Source organism: Gekko japonicus, unplaced genomic scaffold (assembly GCF_001447785.1).
Source record: "Gekko japonicus isolate JY-2015 unplaced genomic scaffold, Gekko_japonicus_V1.1 scaffold1288, whole genome shotgun sequence".
Taxonomy (NCBI): domain Eukaryota; kingdom Metazoa; phylum Chordata; class Lepidosauria; order Squamata; family Gekkonidae; genus Gekko; species Gekko japonicus.
The window spans coordinates 467,845-492,458 of record NW_015163127.1 but is presented as its reverse complement, the minus strand read 5'-3'; the positions used below and the strand labels follow the sequence as shown (position 1 = coordinate 492,458).

Below are 24,614 nucleotides of genomic sequence, written 5' to 3'. Positions count from 1 at the left end.
TCTCTGTCCCAGGGCACAACTGTTTATTTTTTACAAAATTTATATCCTGCCTTTCCGCCTTTACAAGGGCCACCAAGACAGCTAACAAATTAAAACATACATGATACATGATACAACCATTAAAACCAGCCCCCCCAAAAAAATACACACATCATTAAAACAATTAAAAACAGAATTAAAATATGTATGGCATAAAAACAGTCATTAAAATATTGGTCAGGAAGGAGGGATCACTGAGGCACCAACTGAAACCCAAGAGTCTTCACCTGCTGGCAGAAAATGGCAACAGGACAGATGAATCTCCCTGGGGAGAGAGTTCCAGAGCTTGGGTGCCATGAGCAAGAAGACCCTTATCTTGGGTTGCCACCTAGCTAATCTCAGAAGACGGGGGCACCCGAAGGCAGGGCTTCCAAAGATGACTGTAATGGTCTGGCAGATTCATAAGGGAGAAGGTGGTTCTTCAGGTATGTTGCGCCCAACCAAATAGGGCTTTTTTGGTCAAAACCAGGACCTTGAATTGTGCCTAGAAATAAATGGGAGGGTGGGGCAATGGCATCCAAGATAATCAACATGCTCACACATCTGACTCCCACATATAAATTCCTCGTAACCATGCTGACATACGCTCACACAGCTCCAAGACAGAACAAAAACTAAATGGGGCTCAATGAGACAGTTCAATATTAAAATTTCACCATTTTAAGAAGAGGAGCCCTTCTTAGGAAGAACTGAATTGTTTATTAAACCACTGACTACTTACGATGGCAGAAGACTTCACAGACATGCAATTTTGTCTGTTGGGGATGAGGCATCAGCAATAAGAACAAAAAGACATTAAGGCAGCAAAGAAAGTCAAGGCAGGAACAAGTTAATGAAAAAGTTGACTAAATGTTCCACTGCCCCTATCAATATAGTGAACATTATTAGAGTCAGCAGCAGCAATGCGGAAAATGACTTTGATTCCAACAAACCAAAGCAAGGATTGCCAATATTAAAATTAATAAAATTCACAAAGGAAATGAACATTAATAGCTCAGTATATTACAAACTTCCATCTTAAAGAAGCTCAACATAATAACATTAAGCATTTAAGAAAAATGAAGTGATTGCAAGGGTTTTCTTGTCCAGTTCTTCCTTCTCTGTCTCTATCCATTCTCTCTCATCTTGGGGGGGGGGGGCATGCAAGAGAAAACAGATTTAGCACTCTGGCTGCTGCTAGTCTTGTCTCTCCCCAACAAACAGTGTGTGGGGAGGAATGCTTACAGGTGTAGCTGTCACAGTGTTCAGCTATGCTCCCTGATAGATGTGGCTGCTCATGTGTGCATGTGCTGTTACTCGGAAGCAGAAAGCTCATTCCTAAAAGCAGCCCCAAACTGTAACTAAAACAACAATCCCATTCTGATTTGTAAAGAATCCCAGTGTTACGTGCACATATCACACAAAACTCCATCTCTCTCATTACACAAGCTAAACATTCTACGCTTGCATCACAAGGACCTTGAGTACTTCTGCACAGAATTACATCACACAGAATCCACTTTACTTAATAAAGCCCATAGGATGAAAAAGCAGAAACATGTGCAACAGAAATAAGACGGAGGGAAGTCTTCCCTAAGCAGGTCTACTTGGATGAAAGTCCCATGTTATTCAAGGGGCTTACTCTGAGGAAAGAGTCCTCAGGATTGCAACCTGAATGTGTGAGGACACATGTAACGTTTCTTCTACTGATTGTACTTATATTTTATGCTTTATGCAACTGGATCAGCCAATCTGCTTAAACTGGAATCCTAAATCATAACAAAGGTGATCAAAATGATTTCTCCATGTATTCAAATGAGTAAACAAGGAATGCCTTCAAATATTAGAATTTGTTAACAAACTTCAAATATTAAGGACCGAATACCATTTCTGTGTTCTAAGCAACCAATTGGAATAGTTTAATCAGCTTTCAACACTAAACTATTGAGCAAGCAAAAGGAAAGTAAACCGCCCTCCAGAAGTTTTTTCCTTTAAATTACCAGTGTGGTTATAAACGAACACTTTCTTGGTTTTATTTTAAACATTACATTTATTTGGTCTGCCTTTATGCATTCACTTCAGCACACTCCTCACATTGGACACTGTTATTAATACTTGGAAAACCTCTGGACATTTTTCATTCTTTGGTATGTTATCCAATACAACTGAGAATGCAATCTGAATACCAATTATATTGGCTCTTCGAAGACAACTTTAATCCAGGATTTATTAAAGGGCTTTCCCACTTGCTAAGCTACCTGACAGGAAGCTCCTTCATCCTGCATTCCTCTGACAGACTTTGTTCCGGTGTAACAAATGACTGAAGGGAAATTTCATTGTGCTGAACAGAGTGCCAAATATTCAGAATGAAAAAGGCTGTACTGAGAACATTTTGTTGCTCTCCGAGACAGAGTGGGTGTTGCTGCTGAAAGAAACATAAAGCTTGCTGGAGAAGGCCCATTGGCATCACAGTATCTTTTAATATTAGCCACACTGTTGTATCTGTCGAGATTTACAGCATCACGTCATTTATTTTGCAAACTCTTCTCTGCGACCAACATTGCCACAACCATCTTTATGCAAATCACTGTGAGAACGCAAAAAGGATCATATACTTTTAAGTATCCACTTAAGAATCCACTATGCAAAACAGTAGCAAAAATAAGTTGTTGTAATATCCTCATTAGTGAAGTTAGACAATATGCTAAAGAAAATCAAAAGCAACAGCAAAGAAGTCATAGAAGTCCAGCATGTAGAGACGTCTCTGTCTGACATATTTCACTAGGAGAAAGTAGGAAATGTTCTTGGCCAGGCCACAGCTCCTTCATATTTGCTCTTCAGAAGACTCCCTTCTCTGTTGCAGGGCTGTTAAGTGTATTTGATTTCTCCAAGTCCACACTTCAAATTGTATTAAGAGCAATACATCTTAGCCACCATCATTGTCAAACAAGAATTACTGTGTTTGGCTCATCCTTTTCTATTCCCTGTGTAAAGAAAACACAGAGCAAGATGCAAGAGTGCTAGTCCAGTCTGGTCAGCTCTCTGTACTGTGAAAAGTAAAAGATCATGTCACACACATCAAAGAAAACTGTCTCAGAGGTCTTTTATAAAATCTTAATAGAGAGCCTACCAGCATACGAAATGGCTCATTTCACCAATGGTTTTGTGTAAGTTCACATCAAAGGAGCCTGAAAGCCACTTTTAAAGACATGGAGAAAATAGTATATTTTATTAAATAAAAAGGTTATTGCTGTTCACCAACAGTTTGTTTTAAAAATAAACCATACAGCCTGATAGAAAACACAAGTCTGATTAATCAAGTGACCAAGACAGATAGAAAACGAATCTGCATGCCACGTGTTTCTTGAAGGGTCATTTACATTTTGGCAAAATGATTTGTTTTGGGAGGGGAAAGCATGAATACCCCACCATAGAGCAGATGTTGCTTTCTCACATCTGCATCCCAACTTATTTTTAAAAAATGACACAAAACTGGCAGTAGAGAATCCAGGGGCTGTGAGTGAATCCTCTTTGTTCATCTGTGACTAGAGAATGGGTGCTGCCACCTTGAAATTCTGCTGGCAAGCCAGAAGGAAGGTTTGAAATGCTGCATGAAAAAGAGAATGAGAGAGATAAGCAACTGCAAGCTTTGTTCTTTTTGCAGTGTGTGTCTGGCTTGTGTTAAGACCTCCAATGACTTCAACCCTTTCAGTTTCTCCATTAGATTGGTCCCAGACTCCTGTCGAACAGGTATAACTCAAGGGAGGGGGGGGGACAATATGGGGACCAAACAGGAATATTTCCATATTTTCTGTTCCCATTGAAACTTTCTCTGCCAAACGAGTGCTGATTGAAGAGAATGGAGAATATGTGTGTGAGACACAAAGAACACGTGACTGCACATATATGGCAAAAAACCCCAGGTTGCTTACCTGTAACTGATGATCTTCGAGTGGTTATCTGTGCATTCACACCTGGGATATAGTGCGCCTGCAATGACCTCGATTGGTTCCTCTTGAAAAGCGAAAGGGATTTTCGTGCCCACTCCCTTGTCACGCGCTGGCCCCACTGCGCATGACTAAGGGAGGGGCACGACAATCCCGCCAGTGCATCACACCTCTGGTGTAATGCTTCATAAAAGTGTGAGGGGTAGCCCAGGTTGCTGCTTGACAGATGTCACTGAGCAACAAACCTCTCAGGAAGGCTGTGGACGTAGCTACTGCCTGGGTGCAATGAGCTCGGAGCGGGTCCGGGAGTGGCTGTTTGGCCAGTAAGTAGCACAGTAGATATTAGATAGATAATATTAAATAGATATTATTTACCTTGACTTCCAGAAAGCTTTTGATAAAGTTCCTCATCAAAGGCTCCTAAGCAAGCTCAAAAATCATGGGATAGAAGGACAAGTCCTTTTATGGATCAAAAACTGGCTAGTTCATAGAAAACAGAGAGTGAGTGTAGGTGGGCAATTTTCTCAGTGGAGGGTGGTAAGCAGTGGGGTACCGCAGGGATCCAAATGGAACTCAGAAACAACCTTGGGCAGGAAACAGACATCCGGAGCCAAGGTAACACCTTCTAGGTCTAGGGTGACCAGCGTTAAATCGATATGGTTGAGCAGAGTCTCTCTGGAGCTTGCTACCAACAACCAATTGTCTATGTACGGAAAGATCCGTACACTCTGAAGACGGAGGTACGCCGCGATGACAATCATCCTTTTTGTAAAGACTCTGGGCGCTGTTCAGAGTCCAAAAGGGAGGGCTTTGTACTGAAAGTGGCCTTCTGAGACTGCAAAACACAAAAACCTCCTGTGAGATGGGTAGATAGTTATATAAAAATATGCGTCTTGCAAGTCCAGGGTTACCATCCAGACACCTTCGCTGAGAAGGGGGAGAATGCTTTGTAATGTTGTCATTCAGAATTTCTGGTTGAGTCCCCTGAGGACCATAATAGCACGGAGTCCTCCGTCTTTTTTGGGGACCGTAAAATAACGGGAGTAGAACCCGTGTTGACGTTGTGCTGTCAGGACTGGTTCTATAGCGTCCTTTTGAAGAAGGTTCTGGATTTCTTCCAGGAGTGTACTGGATGGTGGAGTAATTATGAAGTTGGGGGCCTCAGGTATCTGGATAAATTATATGAGGTAGCCTTTTTCGATGACGGAAAGTACCCACCGGTCTGATGTTATTCACTGCCAGGCAGCCAAGTAGGGAGACAGGCGGGGTGGGACGACAAGAGTCAAAGGCTCTGCTTGGGAGCTTTCGGAGTCTTAGCCCTATGCTGAGCGACAGATGAGAATTTTGGTTTGTGCCCGTAAGGGCGGGAAGACACAGTGGGTGAGCGTTGCCACTGTGTTTCCAGGGACGACTTAAGAGAGGATCTGCGAGACCATGGCTTGTTCCAGGATTTCGCTTTGGATAGTTTAGGAGCTGACGTGACTCCTAAGTTTCGTGATGTCTTTATACTTTTGTCTAGGTCTTGCAGGACCGTATCAGTCGTGGCACTGTAAAGGCCCTCACCTTTGAATGGAAGGTCTTCAATGAGAGTCCTGGTGTCCTGCGGTAGGGCAGCAGAACGCAACCAGGCATCATGTCGGAGGGTAACTGCTGAAGTCAGTGTTTCGGTAGCCGCATCCAAAGTGTGCTTAGCTGCATTGAGCTGATGCTTAGCCAAAAGCATTCCCTCCTTTTGAATCCTGTGAGCCTGACGGTTAGAGTCCTCAGGGAGGGTTGCAATAAATTCAGACATCTGCTCCCAAAGAGCAAACTCCCCATACATACCGTATAGTTTGAGGTCTTGATGCCAAGTGCTCCCGCAGAATAAATTTTTCTTCCAAACGAATCAAGTTTCCTTCCTTCTTTCTCAGAGGGGGTGGAATGACTGTGTCTGCCTTTGGAGGAGGAGGTGACTACGACATAATTAGGTTTAGGCTGGGTAAATAGAAATTCAGCACCCTGCTCCTGCACCTTATACATATGATCTACCCTCTGGCTCGAGACAAGGGTAGATAGTGGGTGAGACCATAGGACTTTAGCCACCTGAAGTCATCAGTAAGGCAATCGGGGTAGAGGTGTCCATCCGGATGAAATCGGACACAGAGTCTGTCACAGTAGGCAGGGGTTGCACCGTAGCCATCTGCTTGATGAAATCTCCATAGGATTTTAAGTCTTCCGAAGGGGAGATTGGGAGATCATCGCCCATTTGTTGAGGTGGCGAGGGTTCCACCAGAGGATCGGGGTTTTCATCCTGAGTGGGAGGAAGTGTCTGAAGAGTTGGAGTGCTCAGAAAAAGACATAGGTAACATCGGTGTCGATGGGATCGGTGTCGATGGATCTTTAAACTTTGGAACTGTCGGGTGCGACGGCTTGGGAGGTTTGCCCGTCGGCCTTGATGGTTGGGGCTTCACAAACTGCAGCGTCAATGGAGGATCTCGATACCAGAAGAGATGGGAAGAGGTGGACTGACAGTCCCATTCCATTGGTTGGGGTGGGAACCACGGCATGCTACCTGGAAATGGTTAGGCCCCAAACATGTATTGCCACTGCCGTTGATCCCAGGAGGGCGGTGGTGGCAGGTGGATCAGTGCCAATGGTCTGTCTCGATCATCAAGTCAGAGCTGTGAAGGACGGATGAATGCATCAACTCCATGGTCTGAGTGCAGACTTTTGACACTGGAAGACCAGGAGATCTGTGTTAAGTCCACATTGTGCTCAGAGTCAGTGAGCTGGATAAGGACGCAGTGAAGGCGACTGAGGTACACCTTGTGGCTGCTCTTGACTCGAAGAGTCAAGGGAAGCAGCCCCCGTAGGATTCGGTTCCGTGGCCCTCCGAGGGGTCAGCGGAGATTGCGCAGGGGGAGTTTTCTTACGCTTTTTATGCTTGACTGGCCGATCATCCTTGCCCTCCCTGCATTTTTAGAGGGAGTATGAGCTACGGACTGAGATGTCTAGGTCGAGCGTTTCAGCATCAGGCGGTCAACATCTACGTGAGTCGGTATCGGGGACAGTGCAGACGTCGATGTCAAGGCGGCAGTCGACATTGGCGCATGCCCTGAAGTGTTCTGTGACGACATCGGTAAAAGTGCTAACTCCAAAAGCGCAATGCAAAATCTGGCAGCTCTGTCCTTTCTTGTCTGCTTCAAAAACTTTGCGCAATGCACACAAGAGTTCATTTGGTGCAATTCCCCGAGGCATAAAAGACATAGGCTGGGAGAGGGGACGACACACACAGGGTCTTTTTAAAAAATGACCAAACGACAGAGTCCAAAAGAAAACAAATCCAGAGTAACGAAGTCCTTTCACTTAACAAAAAATAAACAAGAAAAAAACGAAGAAACGTCGAAGAAAAAGAGGAATAGGCCTAAAGCCCAAATTTTTACCGACTGAAGCAGAGAAGATCCTACCAGCACGGCGGTCAGAAGAGAACTGGCGGGATTGTCATGCCCCTCCCTTAGTCATGCGCAGCGGGGCCGGCGCATGACGAGGGAGCAGGTGCAAAAATCCCTTTCGCTTTTCAAGAGGAACTGATCGAGGTCGGTGCAGGTGCACTATATCCCAGAGGTGTGATGCACAGAGACCACGAATAAGATCATACTACTTATTTTATTTACTTCTTTTATACCCCACCCTTCTCCCCCTTAGGGACCCAAAGTCACTTGCATCCTTCTCCTCTTTTATCCTCACTACAACCCAATGAGGTAGCTTAGGCTAAGAATATGTGACTGGCCCAGGGTCACCCAGTGACCTTCCACAGCTAACTGGAGATTCATTCCTGAGTCTCCCAGATCGTAGTCTGTCACTTTAACCACTATACCACACTAGCTCTCCAGTGTGGCCACCACACAAAAGCATCTTTAATCCTGTCTTGCATACTATAAAAGCTCATACTTCAAAGTAAGTTATCCCAGGGCCCCGGTCACACGGGCCGGATATCGCGGGGGGGGGAGGCGTGGCTGTTTGCCCCGGAGCGAACTACTGCGTGGCCGCGGGATCACACGTCCTGCCAATGTCCGGTGGGGGGGGGAGCCCGGGGAGGTGCTGATCAGACGGCGCGGCAAAGAAGCGGCGCTGCCGTGGCAAACGGGTTTTTTTTTTAACCCAAGTATGCCCTTGCGCCGTTGGGTGCTTGTGCACATCCTGTGGAGACTTAAAAAAAACCCCTTCTTTGCGACGGGACATGGGCGGGCGCCGGATGCCACGGGATTCTATCGGAAACGCGATCAGGCGCCCGCCCTTGCCCCGCGGTTTCCGGAAACTAGTACCTCCGAGGTACTAGTTTTTTGCCGCGCGTCTTCGGCGGGAAGCCTTGGTTGAGCCACGGGAGCGCTACGCTTCCCAGATGTGCCGGTGAGATCGCACCCGGAAACTCCGCCTATCTTCTGTTTCTCTAGCGTGGCTAATGTTCCATGTGACCGCAGCCCCAGTTATGCAAACACAGACACACACTGAACAATATTGGTCTTTTAACCGTCTTATTCAAAGTGACATCCCAAAAGGTTCTCAAAGAAAACATATAATACTGTACCATGCTGATATATGTGTGATATATGTGTGATAACCCACTGATACAGTATGCAGCCTTTCAGTAGTATGGTCATGCTAGTATTAATGAATACCTATCAGATATTCTTTGATTCCTCTTAAAATAAACCTAGAAGCATGTATTTGTTTAAAACAGATGCAATGGTGCTCCTGTCTCCAACATAGGAATCAGCAAGTTTTAGACTTTTATTTGCCTTCTATAATTACAAAGTCTGCTGTACATGTAAAGACAATGGGCTTGGATCCCATGATAACAAGTCGAAATGTAAATGGACTTAGTACAGTTCCACTTGCCCAAACCTCACGCAACACTTCGTACTTTCCTGTATGTTACTACCTGTATGTTACATTGCCCAGAAAGTGCTTACACAGTGTCTCGCACAAGCAGAGGAACAGCTCAGCATATGCTTTATTTAACTTAGTGCAACGGGCCAGTACAAGTTTGTACAAAGATCCTAGTATATGCAGAAATCTTCTGGTGAATCCAGGCCATATAGTGCACATTTCTGTTAGCAAGCAATTGAAAGCAAATATAGCTCGACCTAAATATAGCCTGACCCGAGTGCCTGGGACATCTGTAGTAAATTATGATACTGACTGTGCCTGAGGAATTAATGCTAGCACTTTATTAAGTTGTATAATTAAAGTTTTAAATTTGTGTTTGTCTGGTTTTATTATTTATTGTACCATTTTATATTGCTGTAAGCCGCCCTGAGCCGGCTTTGCCGGGAGGGCGGGGTAAAAATCTAATCAATCAATAAATAATAAGACCAGGTATATTTTTCTCAAAGTCTATGTCTTTTACAGCATTTGGGATTGTCATAGTATAAACAGGAACATTTTGTTTTGAATGTGAAGTCAGTTAAATAGGAGCCCTTGGTGAAGTTCTTATGAATGTGGTCAGGTACCTGGATGGCACAACTAACTTGCATGTAGACAAGTTGTATGGATGGGCTGTACACAGCAAATGGACATTGTGCTGCCTGTGAAAAAGAAGAGGCTCTAGCGAGCTGCTGGCAATTCTCTGCAGGTGCTGTGCCTCTTCACCAGGGTGGATCATGTGCCAGATACATATTTCATTCTGCTACAGTTTTGAAAAATACATTCAACCAAAAGCAGAGAAAATGCAAGGCATTTTTGTTGATATAAGCCAATCAACAATAGAACATCTTCTGCTAAAAATCTTAATTTAATTGAACAAGTGCAATAATGCTGGGAACTGGGCTGTTCTCCATTATGGTGGAGATGCTGGCATCTGCATTGTTTCCTATGAGCTTTCAGTGTCAGAGCAAGATGAGGCCCACCCTCTCCCATTGCTGTCTGTGTAGAAAGCCCACTGGAGGACTTCACATTTGTTAGGCAACCTGTCGTGCGTGTGATTATGGGCATTTGTATTTTAAACACAACTTTGCTTAACAAGCAAAGCATGAATATGTCATGAAGCAGCAGCATGGTCTGAGCCAGAGTGTATATTTCACTGAGTCCCTGGAGTAATTAGAATAATTCCTAGCATTGCATTTGCTCATTTACTGCAGCTGCAACAGGTGACTCATGTAATAAGAAAATACTAAAGCATTAAACCCAATGGCGCCTAATATTTCACATACTGGTATGCAGTATGCTCAGGAAAGCTGGCAGGGACGCCTAATTAAGAAGTGCCAAACAAACACCTGGTACAATTTCGACTCTTCTAAGTTTCCACACACATGCACACACACACTTCAACTGAACTCTACACAGTAGACACATCTCTTTCTAAAGAACGCTACTATGACAACTGAGCACAGTACTCTGGTATTACAGAAGTTTAAATGGTTAGAGATTTTTTATTCAATGGATTATCAAGGTCAGTGTTTCTGAAGTTAATCCTGAGATGATATGTATGTGTATATGACTTGTTTTGTGTTTTTCCTGAGGCTTTAAAAATCATTAAAAAAAACAAGATGAGAACATTAGCTTCCATCTATTGTAACAAGGACCTAAACAACACTATGTGCCAGCAGAACATAGGATGGCTCATACACTGAAGTATGTGCAGTAGGTTGCAATTTTAATGATATAAAGGAGATTAAAGTAAATATTAAACTAGAAGTAGATTTTAGTTAGACTGAGGTCACAAAAGAAAAAGGTAGCACTAACACTAAAACTGGTTGAAGCTAAGAACAGGTTTCTTTTTAGTGTATAATACATTTCAGGTGCAAGCAACTCTTTGCCAAGGAACACTGGCTTATTTACAACACTTCCTTCGGGCTCTCCAGAGCTGCAAAGACCTGGAAGAAAAAAAATCCGCCCAGACTTTTTTCAATGTTTGCCAATGGAAAAACTGGACATTTAGAAGAAAACCTAAAACTATTCCTGTGAAATATTTGTTTGTTTAGCATTAGTGAAATGTTTTTTAAAGGTTTTATTTATTCAAAATGTGTAGCATGAAGGGGGGTTTTTTATGCAGGATGATGAATAACAGTAAATAGCAGCAAACAGGGAACCTGCAAGGAGCTCACAGGATGGAGGAAAGCTCATCCCACTGATACCCAGGTCTTCTCTTCTTGTTCGCCCCAGCACCTCCTTCCTGCTTTCCCAGTTGTCACCACCTTCTTACTCCCTCCACCAAATATCCGGCTACTATCACCTAAACCCCTCCTCACTAACTCCTCCTTCCCCATCTTGTCGCCTGTGCTGACACCACCTCCTTCCCCTGCAAATTCACTTCCTCCACAGAATAGGAATCAAGTTCACAATCAGATAGAAGGTGCCTGTGTATACTACACGCATATCAGTATATCTAACTCTCAACTTAGCCAAATATATGGACGCTTACATTTGGAGACTGAAGCCATGAATAGACAAAGACAGATTTTTCTATGAACCTGAAAAGAGCCCCAGGTTTGCAGAAAAATCTGAAATCTTAAAGAAAAACAAAACCTTTTGGAAACAGTTCATGTACTTTTCAGAAAGGAGCTCTCAGTGGCCATTGGGGAGGTTGCTTCAAACTTTAGTTTCTGTCAGAAAAAGGCAGGGCAAGGGTCCTTTCCAGACCTATTTTGACCTCCCAGCCTACCCCTGGAGGGAGGACTCTTCGGAACTCAGCCCAGCAGCAACCACTGGGAAACTTGCTATAATGTGATCTGCACAACTCAACCAGGTGCAGTGGTGGCTACAACTTGATGCCACACAACTCACCTAGGCCTAGCGGCAGCCTCCACACAACCTGAGCAGCCACACAATTCACAAGCAATTTGCTACTGTACAACTTTTGCAACTTAGCTAGCCTTTTCCTAGGGAGAGGCTGCCAGGAGATGGGAACATGGAAAAGTGGAGAGCTACTGTGGTGTAGTGGTTAGAGTGTAACACTAAAATCTGGGATACCCATGTTTGAATCGCCACTCGGCCATAAAAGCTTCCTGGGTGACCTTGGACCAGTCACTCTCTCAGTCTAATATACCTTGCAGGGTTATTATGAGGATAAAAAAGAGGAGAGGAGAATGATGTGGGATGCTTTTGGTCCCCACTGGGGAGAAAGGTAGGGAACAAATGAAGTAAATCTATATATATAAAAGAAAGTCCCCTCACCATAAAATCAACGCCCAGGCCAAAGCGCTGGACCTAGAGACACCAAATTCGGGGAAAGCGCTGCTACCATGGCATAGATGTTCACTAAGAAGGGATTTTTAGAAATTTGACCCCTAAAGGGGTCAAAAGGGGTAAAATGTGCTACCCCCATTGATTCCTATGTGGCTGCCAGGCTGCTGCCTCCTTACACCCCCCACTCTCTGATTGGTCAGCTGCAGAGCTCAGTGTTCTGAGGTAAAAAAAACAGTTACAGGGGACTGCAGAGAGCTAATGACAGTTCAGGAAATCAGGAGTGGCCTGTGAGGTGAAGGAAAGCTGCTGGCCTAGCCCCCCTATGGCTTCAAACATGCTTCCCCCTCCTATACATGACAGGCAGTTGTCTGTCAGTTGCAGCAGCAGTTGCAGGGTGCTTAAAGCCACAAGGGAGCCTGCCCCAGCAGTAACGCCTTAGTAATCCTGCCAGCCCCGCCTCCACAGTGGCTTCTAAAGTCCTTCCCCTCCCCCCTCCTACACTGGACATGCAGCTGCCTGTCAGGTGTAGGAAGAGGTGGGATGCTTACAGCCGCCAGGGAGGTTTGCTCAGCAAGACTGCCTTAGCCTTGCTGCTGGCCCAGCCTCCCTGATGCGTTTAAACATAATCCCCCCAAAACCAGACAGGCGGGTGTCTGTCAGGTGTAGGAGCAGGACCAGGGTACTTTAATCCATCAGGGATGTCGCTCCAGCAGCATCACCTTAGCGATGCTGCTGGCTCAGCCTCTCTGATGGTTTACAACACACTCCCCCCACCTCCTACACCTAACAGGCGGTTGTCTGTCAGGTGCAGCAATGGTTGCAGGGTGCTTAAAGCCATGAGGGAACCCGCCCCAGCAGTCTACAGAGAGGTCCTTCAGTAGAGAGAGAAAAAGTACATGTCTCACTTCATTTTTTACACTACAGTCTTGTCCATTAGAATTCCTACAACAAATGTTACATTTCAAACTTTACATCATCAGTATTATAACTGGATTTACGGAAGTTAAATACCGTAGCAAAACATGGGTACCAGGCTAGTAAATAGTAAATAAGACATGGGGTCAGATAAAAGGTTGGCTGGTGAGTGAGGAAAAAAGAAGGAAGCAGGGGAAGGGGAGAGGATATGGGGGCTTCCAGGAGTAGAGAAAGAGAACAATGTGGGGAAGAAGTGGCCCTCACAAGTGATTGCAGGTTCCCTGCTTGTACAGTGTATTTACAAACATGTATTTGGAAATTACTAGTTTTCCTCATAATTAATATGCTATAATGTGTACAATGATAATACACTATTGACTACTTCACTGGCTTGGATCCTAATAAGATTTTCTACTGAGAGGATTTCCATCAGAGTTCGACTTCCTTGCCTCCTGCTTCTACCCAAAATGCCCCCTGAAATGCTGCTCCTGAGAATCAGGGGATCCCCCAAAAACAGCATGAGGAGGGAGCCAGAGGTTTGAAGTGGAAGGCAGGAATCAATGGATCCAACCTAATGTTTTTAATATTTTAGCTCAATTTCCAGATATGCTGTCACCATTATATGAGACTGTTTCTGTCCGAAAAATACACTTTCCTTTATCACATAATGGTTATTTTTCTTTGGCGTCAAAATCTCTAATGCTACACAAGAGTACCCCCATGATTTCTCTGATTTGTATTAAGTTCTGTTTCCTCATCAAAGACAACTGTGTGCTACACTGAAGTTGAGGCATACTTACATATTCCAAATGACAAGTATTCCAAATTACAAGTATCTATACATCAATGTTGTGGCTGTTCAGGAGAGATATTTACAGTCCTATATATTTCTTTCAGGAGAAGCAACGCAGTGTCTTCCGATTCCCTGTAGACAAAAAAGACTTGGTGATTTTCCAAGGAATTGTCTACTGTGAGCAAAGCACACTTCATTTTATTTTACATTCCTTTTCGCAACTGCAGTGTGATCTTGTGGCTTGAAAGGTTTACCACTTTGAAGCTTTAATCTTTTCTCTCATTCATATTCCCCCCCCAATCTATTCCTCCCATAGTCTTGAGGGATTTATTTTACCTTCAGCCTCCTCAGTGTTTGTTTAGGCTTACTACATTTAAACAAAAAGCTTCCAGTCATAAAGGTGACTGTATAGTTCACACCATTTCTCTAGGTACATCTGCTTTTCTTCTTGGCTCCATTAAGACTCCTTCCATTTCACTTGTATTTCCCTTATATTCCAGTCTATTCTTGCCCTACCTGTTCAGCAACATTACCTTAGGACCTCTGGCTTCTTAACTACTTTGCCTCTTGGGATCCCTTTTGGCTCAGCTTTCTGGTTCTCAGTTCCATTCTCTTCCCCATGAAAGGTTTTAATCCCGGTCAAAATGACAATTTCCCATTCCATTGCAGAAGCTGGAATATGAACCTTCTTGTTGTTTGTGTACGGTAAAGGTAAAGGTAAAGGTTCCCTTGCTCGAAAGTCAGTCGAATCCGACTCTAGGGTTGCAGTGCTCATCTCCGTTTCAAAGCCGAAAAGTCAGCGCTGTCCGAAGACGTTTCCGTGGTCATGTGGCCGGCATGACTAGACACCAAGGCACATGGAATGCTGTTACCTTCCCACCGAAGTGGTACCTATTTATCTACTTGCAATTTCTTGCTTTCGAACTGCTAGGTTGGCAAGAGCTGGAACTAGAGACAGGAGCTCACCCCGTCTTGCGGCACCCGGGTCTTGAACTGCTGAACTACTGACCTTCCACAGCCTGCAGTTCAGTGTCTTAACCACTTGAGCCACCACAGCTCCTTTGTTGTTTGTGACTCATTAGTTAAAATATTACTGGCTATTCCCATGATATTGCACCCACTTAGCCAATCGTTGTCTATTTCACTGCCATATAAAGATTTAGGATTGGATCCCTCAACTCAGTTCTGGTTGTGCTTTCATTTGGCACAAGAAACCTTCTGCCATAGGGAAGCAACACCAGTCATGGAATGGATTCACAGGAGCCACAGACTACCTGGGCATGGTTTATTGTGCCTGACTCATGCAATTGTGGTATTTTCCCAACTACTCTACTTTTAATTCAGCTGAGCTTTTATAGATTTAATTCCAGTATAACTTTCTAGCAACTGACACTTCTATCAGAACATAGTGAATTAAAAACATTAATGTTTGCAGCGTTACTGCATATGTTTTATTAATATTAATATAATGTACTTGGAGTTTCTGTCTGAGGAAAAGTAAATATATTGGCAAGTAAGAGTTATGTTCTCACATGCACAAACCCTTTGTGACCAATGCTCCCTCTAAGTTGTGAAGTCTTGTGAGCAAAAAATCTACTTTGTGAGCTACTGGCATTAAAGTTGTGAGTGAGCGATTTGGTTACTGCATAAGTGAGTTTGCTCCGGAGCCATCCTTCCTCAGCTAAGACAAAAATGTGTGTGCCAGAGGCTAAAAAACTGTGAGCTAGCTCACACTAACTCAGCTTAGAGGGAACACTGTTTGTGAGACAGAAAAAGCTTGGAAAACTACTAGTCAGCCAAAGAAAGGTTGGAGGTGTGGAACTTAGCAGGAAGAAGGAAGGAAGCAGATAAAAGAAGAAAGAGAACAATCCCTAAGGGAGAGGGGTACACGCAGGAATGGAGTGAAGCCTCAAGCACTTGAGAGACATTCAGATGGCACCAAAATGAGACCATTAAAGGATGTAGACTATAGTCTTGCCAAGGTGGGAAGAGAACTGAACTGGAAAGAAATACAACAGGAAACTGGGGGATATGGAGCAGAGGCACAAAGGCTAAGGGAAATGTCTGTCCATGATACAGCCACAGACAATAAGCCTGACGGAATGCCTAGCAGAATTTCTGGAAGGGGATAGCTGTCAGGGCACTGCTCTTTGTTTGGCGTTTGTGGGTGCAAAAGTCAATCCCCAGTTAAGATCTCCCTAATACTAACTCTGAGCATGGCAGAATCGCCTCACCTGACAACCAAAAGGTTGAGCTGTACTCTGCCTGTCCTTCCCTGTTCCACTCAGAGAAGAGATGGCTCCTTATAGGCAGCACCCCATCTTACTCATCTGCTGATCAGGTCTACTACACTTGCTCAGGCCCTGACACCTGTGCTTTATTGCGGGCTCCTTATTCTACCAGCACACTGAGCATTTTAGCTTCTCTAAAAAAGGCACAGAGCAGCCCTGAATCACTGAGAAGACAGGGAGCTGGGAGATACAAAAGGCCAAATACGAGTTAGTGCCATCCATGTGACCCTCCACTGATCAAGCCGTACCACTCACTTTACTGTATCCAACAGTGTGAATCCTGACTAAATTTTCCAGCAGTAGAACAAAGCTTTCCTGCTTTTCCCTTCCCATTGCAGCTCACTGGTCTCCACAAAATGCTACTCTTAGGGGATTGTCATAAGGGGAGGGGGTCTACAACAGGAAGGGGGAATCAGTGGAAATTACTAATTTAGTCGGACCCAGCCCAACAGTTGTACTACAAAATGCAAACTATCTATTGTTTTCAAAAGCCACTAAAAGCTAAGGTAAGTAAACCTTAATAGGCCATCCTCATCCAGAAGTTCAAACAGCAAAACTTCCAGACCAACAGCCTGGAGGGAAAAAAATGTTGTGCCCCTTTTGTAGAGTCCTAATGTGTGCAAATTGGCAGCTGAAGATTTTCATAGCACACAGCTAAACGTCATCACCTGATAAGTAACATCTCAAGGAGCTAGGCATTTTTTCATCCAGGCTGTTAGCAATCTTCCTTATCAGACAATATATTTCATGCTGGAGTTTCTCTTTATGAAAGTCTAGATAATTTAATTTGAGGCTCGAAAAGAGAACACTTTTGTATGCCGAACCTTGTACTGCCAACAGTAAAAAATAGCCACTGTAAATATTATTGATTGAAGGGAAAATGTACTATGACGACATATTTGTCTGCAATAGCAACGATAGCAGCAACTGAAGCATTTAAAGAAGTTACCTGGACTCATCCTGCTACATTACCTGAAATCTATTTTCAAAAAGCCTGGCACTCTTATAATTTATTTTACGGAATAAAAATAACTAAAGAGTGCCATCTTGTGGATAAAAACTATACAATGCACAGCTATCTTTCATAACAAACCAAGCAAAATGGATTGAAGCATAAAAATGCATCTCAGAAAAATAGTGTGCACATACATCAAGTTATAAAATAAATTTTATAGGGCCAGCTATTCAGTTAAAAATACTGGAATCAAATTTTCAAATCAGAAGGGGTTGTTTTTGGTGTTTTCAGTTGAGCTGCTTCTTTGACAAGAAGCACTCTCATTGGCCGTGTCTCAAGAAAAATAAAAGCAAAACCACATAACCACCATCACCACCTATTTCAGCAATTCTCTTTATAATGCTAATACAGTCACACAAGCCCATCTCCAAGGCCACCTGCTTTTCCCATTCAACGCCACTGTCTTCCGACCAAACTAAACACTACTGTTTTTGGCAAGTTGAGTCTCGGTTCACCCAAACAATGCTTCCTCTAAGCTGTGGAGTCTTGTGAGCAAAAATTCTACTATGTGAGCTACTGGCATTAAAGTTGTAAGTGAGCGATTAGGTTACTGCATAAATTAGTTTGGCTCTGGAGCTATCTTTCCTGAGCTAAGACAAAAATGTGTGAGGCAGAGGCTAAAAAACTGTGAGCTAGCTCACACTAACTCAGCTTAGAAGGAACACTGCCCCCAAACCAAACGTATTTTCCCTGCAGCCATACAGCAGCAGCAGAGAATGTCTTTTTAAAAATCAGAGGGAGCACTTTTTGCCTTATAAGCTGAAACAATTCCAGCAGGGAGTTATTTACATAACTCTAGAGCAGCACATAATTGGAATAGTCCATTGCTGGTGCCACTGCAGGTTCTGAAAACACGGGGGGGGGGGGGGAGAATCCCCTCCTCTCCATGCCACAGTTCCACATGGAAAAGGGCTCCCTTTGATCTTTAAAATGACAATCCATGCAGCATGAGTTGGATCAGGGGAACCCAGAGGTAACTAACTAAAAAACGTAACTTCTCATTTGTCATTTGACCCTTAGGTATCCCAATCCTGGGGAGGCCAAAATTCCTGCATAGAACATACTGTAAGCCTAGGACACAACTTGAATGCCACATAGTGGTAGAAAGGGAAATATCCTTTCTAAACCTTAGAATAAATTAGACAATATTTAGATTTACTGTAGCAGTGCAGCATCTTGGGTGATCTGCACCACTATTAGCCACAAAATCATACTGGGCCAATAAAAGTCTGGTAGGAAGGAAAAAGGGTTGCCAACTCCAGGTTGGAAAATTCCTGGAGACTTCAGGGGTTGGGCCTGGAGAGGGTGGGGTTTGAGGAGGGGTGGGACCTCAGACAGGTACAATGCCATAAACTCCACCCTCCAAACCAGCCATTTTCTCCCGGGGAACCATTGTTGCCAATCTCCAGGGGAGGGCTGGAGTTCACTCAGAATTACAACTGATCTTCAGATGGCAGAGATCAGTTCGCCTGGAGAAAACAGTCCTCTCTGTGTCATTATACCCTGTTGAGGTCACCAAAGCAAGTTGACGCTGATTGGCCAAGGCTGGGGCACCTGCCCAGAGCCAGAGCCTCTTTCTAGAGCTCGTATTTATTTCCACAATGGGCCTTACTCCTAGTAATTCTAGTAATCAAGATATAGCAATAAAGCAAGGAAACAGATTTGCAGTGCTGTGTATCATATTGGAACAAAAAGAAACCTTACCAGTAGCACAAGTGACTCTGTAGAGCAAACAAGTATTCATTGAAACTTTCAATGGGTTTTTCTTGTAAAACATAATCAATACGACGGCCTCCATTTAGCAGGCCAACTTTTATGGACAAATCTTCATCTTTTGAAAGATCTGGGCTTTCAGTGATCTTTTCTGATACCATAGAAAAAGAAAAAGGGTGAAAGTAGATCACAAGTTGAAACCGTTACTTGCAAAAAAAAAACAGCAATGGTTAGATCACAAAGGAAAAACCTGTGGGACATTTCAGGCACTCAAGGGACCTTTTGACTCCCCCCCCCCCAATGGCCCTTCATAACACTTGACAGTCTGCTCCTGACACTAAGGGGACCTTCTAAAGGAAAGATCAAAATTCTCACTGGACATACTCAGTGCAATTTATTTGACCTGGCCAGGAACATCTGCCTATTTTTGCCTTTATTTTTAACATCCCTCTTTCTCAAAGGGAAAAAGAATCCAGACATGATAGTAAAGATTTATCAGAAGCAGGCAAGAAGCCAAGCCACAGACAGTGGCCATTCACTTCAGTGGACGTACCCCAGCATTAGTAATCAGCACATAAACGTGAACAGGCTAGCAAAGTAATGAACTTCACTTGGCCAAGAAAGACTGAAATGCTTCAAGTATGAGCTAAGTTGCGCAGAGCTCTCCTTTAGGCATAAATGCTTAAAATAAAAACATTTTTAAAAGACAATATGAGCTACAGAATTTATCCAGAGACTTCAGGTTTTTCAGAGCCAGAAATGACAGGTGGAAATCTAATGGAGAATTGAGAATTACCATTTTCACCTTCAAAAGCTGGCTACAACACTGATAATCTGAAAAGGTTAAGGAGCCAATACACCAACTAACCTTCCACTGCTTCCTTTTCTTCTTCTTCTTTAATTTGATTAGCCACCTTCTCTAACTCTGCTTGGAGCTGAGGAGAGGATGTATGAGCACGTGCAAATTCATTCAGGGTTTGCCAAGCACTTTTCAAAGAGCTGATGAAACCTTGTTTCAGATCTGATCCCATGCGAGACAAAGAATCTTTCAGTTCTAAAACGAGAAGTATTTCCTAGAGATTAGGAGAGCTAATTTGTACAGAGGTAATTTGTAAATTATCAATTGTAAGAAATGAACATTATTCAAGAGGCACCAATTTTAGACAGAATTTTAAAAAGAACAGTATATAATATTTCAGCTAAGATATTCTGCCACCAGCAGGAAAGAGTTAGTTTGTTAGTACTGTTTTCCATTTTTAAAATCAACTAGAGGCTTCGAAATCAGAAGCAAAAATTAAACCAGGAGACAGGCAACATTTTTTGTCTCAAGTACTCAAAAAAAACCCAACATAATGTCTACCTGTGAAGATGCCAGCAAACAGAGGGAAGGGGAAGAGATGCTGCGTATATATAGGTTTGGGGAGGCACACATTTAAAAATACGACGGCAATGGATTAAAAAAAAGCTCTGGAACTCAAAAAACAGGGATATTCATCTGTCCCCTTCTGCTGCCATCTTCCACCATCAGGTAAAGACTCCTTCCTAACCAATATTTTTATATTTTGTACGTATCTTTACTCTATCTTTTAAAGTTGCTTTTTAATTATGTATGTTTGAAACCGTGGGCTGATTCTAATGATTTTATAATGACATTTTATCGAGTATGTTCTAAATCAGAGATGTAAAACTCATTTGTTATGAGGGCCAGATATGACATAAATGAGACCTTGTTGGGCCGGGCCATGTGTGTCATAAAATGTAATACCAGGGAGCGGAGATATAAACTTTATAAAGGACACAAACACAAAGGTGTGTTTTTTTTTACTTAAAATAAAAACATGCTTAAAACATTAGCACTCTTGCAACATTTTGTTTATTTAACAGTGTCTGATAACTGACACCTCTTGCTCTGAATTATTGCATCAAAATGTCTGTGCTGTTGCAATCTTGAGTATGCTGTTCAGATGTGTATCTGTAAGCTGCAAACTTACAATGACGCAGCACCAGCAGCAGAAATGAAAGAAGCAGAAGACAGCCAGTTCCACTGCGGGCCTGATAGAAGCCCTCCGGGGGGCTGATCTGGCCCCCGGGCCACATGTTTGACACCCCTGTTCTAAATTGTTAGCTGCCTTGGCAGCCCTTGTAAGGCAGAAAGGCAGGATACACATTTTGTAAACAAGAAAATAAAATACTACTAGTCCTAAGTGCTTGGATCCTTAAAATAGCAATTTAAGTAGGTTCCTTGTGGGGCACAAGGGCACAATGTGGAGAACTTAAAAGCTGAGTGTGCTCTCAGACCTAACATACTCAAATTGTAACTGTGAACAACTGCCTGATGGCTTCCAGCCTGCCCTTCTGGGCTATACACAAAATAAATAAATAAGACGTGAATCGTGTGCCTTAACTACAGCCGAATCATGGAGCCCGCCGGGAACGACCGAGCCGAACAAAGTACCGAGTGCCGGACCAAGAAACATCTCAACCATCACAAAGGGTGCTGATAGGTAACCCTGCCCCTACAAACCTTGTGGCCCTAGTCAGGAATTAATTGTGTGACTAGCACCGCCTGTAAGCCGCTCTGAGACCCCCTGAGAAAGGGGGTTCGAGCGGGATATAAAGTCTAAGGTTAATTAATTAATTAATTAAATAAATAAATAAATAACTAGGCATGAAAAAGGGAGACATGGGAACACATTGCTTGGTTGGCTGTCTGAAGACAGAATAGCAGCTGTGCAGGAACCCTGGCTTAGGTTAGGGCAGCAGCACAGAAGAGGAAGTGCCAAACCCCGCCCCCCATGCTGGTATCCTAATCTCCAAATCCGGTCTCCCTGAGTTGTTATTTGCTGCATGGGAGGAAAAGACAAACTTCATACAGGGAAATTATGTCTTCCAACCTAAACTGTGGGCCCCTATAACTAATTATTCTGACATGCAAGAGAACCATCCATGTTTTCCTGATATCACATCTAGTTTGACACAAAGTCATGCTGTTGGATATCAACATCTAGCCTCTTCACCCACCCATTTAAACGTGTGAAGGCCTCAAAAACACTCTCTTCTCAAGTCCCAATAATGAAAAACTAAAAAGGGGGAGGGAGTCTTTCAAAATGATCGGTGAAATTACATAAGTTACATGATAGGGATATTCAGTTTGGATAAAAGATCAAAGTAGAAACAAATAATCAGAATGGAAGGCATTCAGTGCTTTAATGATCAAATTTACAGGCTAAGAAACAGAAAAAAAATTGTGTTTCTAGAACTTTTCCTATTTCTTCATGAGTATGTGTATATGAACATCATATGCGAAGTACTATATCCTTTTTGTTTCATATTTCTACTTCCAACTTTTTTTTCTTTTGCCAAATGGACACGAGATGTTTAGCCACCTTGGGATGCCAGATGGCAACTCAATCTTCATGAGTATTTGTAACTATTACTGAAATTAATTTATACTCTTTTTACTTTACAAAATAACGTCGTTCAGTATATCTATGTTCCAAATGCTTAGATATGCACAACACATATCACGCTTTTAGGTTTGATGTCAAGTGGTTAAGATGCTGAACTGCAGAACGGAAGGTCGGTGGTTCAGCAATTCGAGACCCGAGTGCCGCAAGATGGAGTGAGCTCCCGTCTCTGGTCCCAGCTCCTGCCAACCTAGCAGTTCGAAAGCAAGAAATTGCAAGTAGATAAATAGGTACCACTTCGATGGGAAGGTAACAGCGTTTCGTGCGCCTTGGTGTCTAGTCATGCCGGCCACATGACCATGGAAACGTCTCTGGACAGCGCTGGCTCTTCGGCTTAGAAACAGAGATGAGCACCGCATCCCTAAAGTCGGATTCGACTGGCTTTCGAGCAAGGGAAACCTTTACCTTTACCTTCAGTATAACAGAAAATTCTGTTTTCTCATGATTTCCAAAGGAAAAAGGTTCACGGCATAAACATTTCCAGAAATCTCACTATACTATCTTTCTGTAACATGAGACAAACATAACCTGAACAAAGTCTCTGTAACCATAATCTCCATTATAATCAAACCCAATTTGCTTTGACAAACAGAAAATATGATGCTTCGTGCATCAGTAAAGACTGCCTACATAAACTAATCACATCCAGAAGCTACTGCAGTTTTTCAAAATTCACAACTCAGTGTTTCATTGCCATAAACTTTCTTTATTCTGTTTAGCGATCTTAAAAGTAGAGTTTATCTTCCTTTTTTGTTATTTGTACAGATTAAAAATATGCATAGGAACACGAGCTCTGTAAAATTTGGCCTTAGCATATCAACAACTGAGGCACACACAAAATTATCATCTCTACCAACAGAAAAAAAGATTTTAGTATTGTTTACCAAGGTGAAGTCTTTTTCTGCCTTTGTGATGTGGAATAAGAACTGGCTTTAAGTCACTATCAGGAATAATCATAGGTTCTAATCTGTAGGCAACTGGATCAAGCTGGAAATGAAAGGAAAAAAATATTATAAATCTGCATTTCAGATGCCTCTGGTCTGCGTCCACAGAACTATGAAACTAATTACAACTGGCCTACAAAGTAAAGTTCATCAGCAATTTTGGCCGGTTCCTGGTTCATGAAGTAGTGTTCATGGAAGGGCACCCAGCACAAACATTTCATGAACTTTGGTGCTGCTTGTGGCACTTTGTGGCCATTCATGAATTATTACATTTCCAGAAAGAATGTCTTCATTCAATTAAACTGTTTACAAAACTCCAAGGCAAAAGGGGGAGCAGAATTCTCCAGCCTTGGAAACACCAATAAGAGCCCTCCAAAGTTTAACACGCACTGCTGACTGCCAATAACATAGCTTCCATTCTGTTCTTCTGTTGGCTGATCACAGTTACACACAGAGGCAGGGAACTTGTTAAAAGCAGAGAAGCAGAGCATATTCCCTCATGACTGGGAACCCCTCTCCCTTGCTGGAGTTTCAGTGTTAGATGGACTCAGGGCTCTGAGCTACCATCTTTCTGCTCACACCAAGCAGAAGAGCTTAGCTAGTGGGTTCCTCGGCTAACGACCCACATTTTGATTGTGATTCCTCTTCCCTGCTGGGGTTTTGGGGTGTTAGGTGGACTCAGGACTCTGAGCCACCTTGTCTCTCTGCTCACACCAAACAGAGGGGCTTAGCTAATGGGTTCCTTGGCTGAGGACCCATATTTTATATCCTCCCACTCCTCCTGATTTGTGAACCAACCCCTCTGTGCCATGAGGGTGAAAGTGGGTGCAGAGGGTGCTCATCATGGTGGGAAGATGTCCTCCACCCCTCGAGTAGCACAGGTTCCCATCCCTGGCCACCAATCCCATCCTGCCAGCCCACTGGCACCTGCCCCTAGCAGGGCATCACCAGAGGTCTCAGATTCTCCTTCCCCTGATCTGTTCCTGGGGCTCTCCACAGAGGACAAAAAGTTCTTAGCACTCCTCAGAGACCAGCAGTTGCTAACACTCTATGGAGAAGTCTCTGACAGCAGTGATTTAGAAGGGGAAGAAGCATTCTCCCCTTCCACACAACTTCCTGTTGCTGCTCCTGCCTCCAGTACACCACTCCACGGGCCTTCGCAGTCCAATGCCAGAAAGCAGCTATCCCTCCTCCCATCTTCTCCAGTCCTGGAGTGTTGTTTCCAGCCCACACTTTGGAAACATTTTCGCACCCTTCCCAGTGACCCCAGTGACCCCTGTGTGGCAAAGTCCCAGGTGTGCCACGCCCATGTCAGGAAGGGTGCAAACCTCCAAAACCCCTAAGA

The 24,614-nt window shown here is 43.4% G+C and overlaps 1 protein-coding gene across 2 annotated transcripts in view; it reads right to left on the bottom strand.

Annotated features, from left to right (window-relative positions):
- Window positions 1-2,081: 2,081 nt before the first annotated feature.
- Window positions 2,082-24,614, bottom strand: part of SEC23IP (SEC23 interacting protein) — a 45,234-nt gene continuing 22,701 nt past the window's right edge. The window contains exons 15-19 of one of the 2 annotated variants that reach the window (XM_015406920.1): window positions 23,210-23,312; window positions 19,727-19,912; window positions 18,850-19,009; window positions 13,847-13,971; window positions 2,082-3,625 (exon numbers count right to left, since the gene is read on the bottom strand). In XM_015406920.1, coding sequence (XP_015262406.1) covers window positions 13,890-13,971; window positions 18,850-19,009; window positions 19,727-19,912; window positions 23,210-23,312 — 531 coding nt within the window. In that variant the 3' untranslated portion in view covers window positions 2,082-3,625; window positions 13,847-13,889. The remainder of the gene's footprint in view (window positions 3,626-13,846; window positions 13,972-18,849; window positions 19,010-19,726; window positions 19,913-23,209; window positions 23,313-24,614) is intronic. The other variant, XM_015406922.1, reaches the window with a different exon arrangement.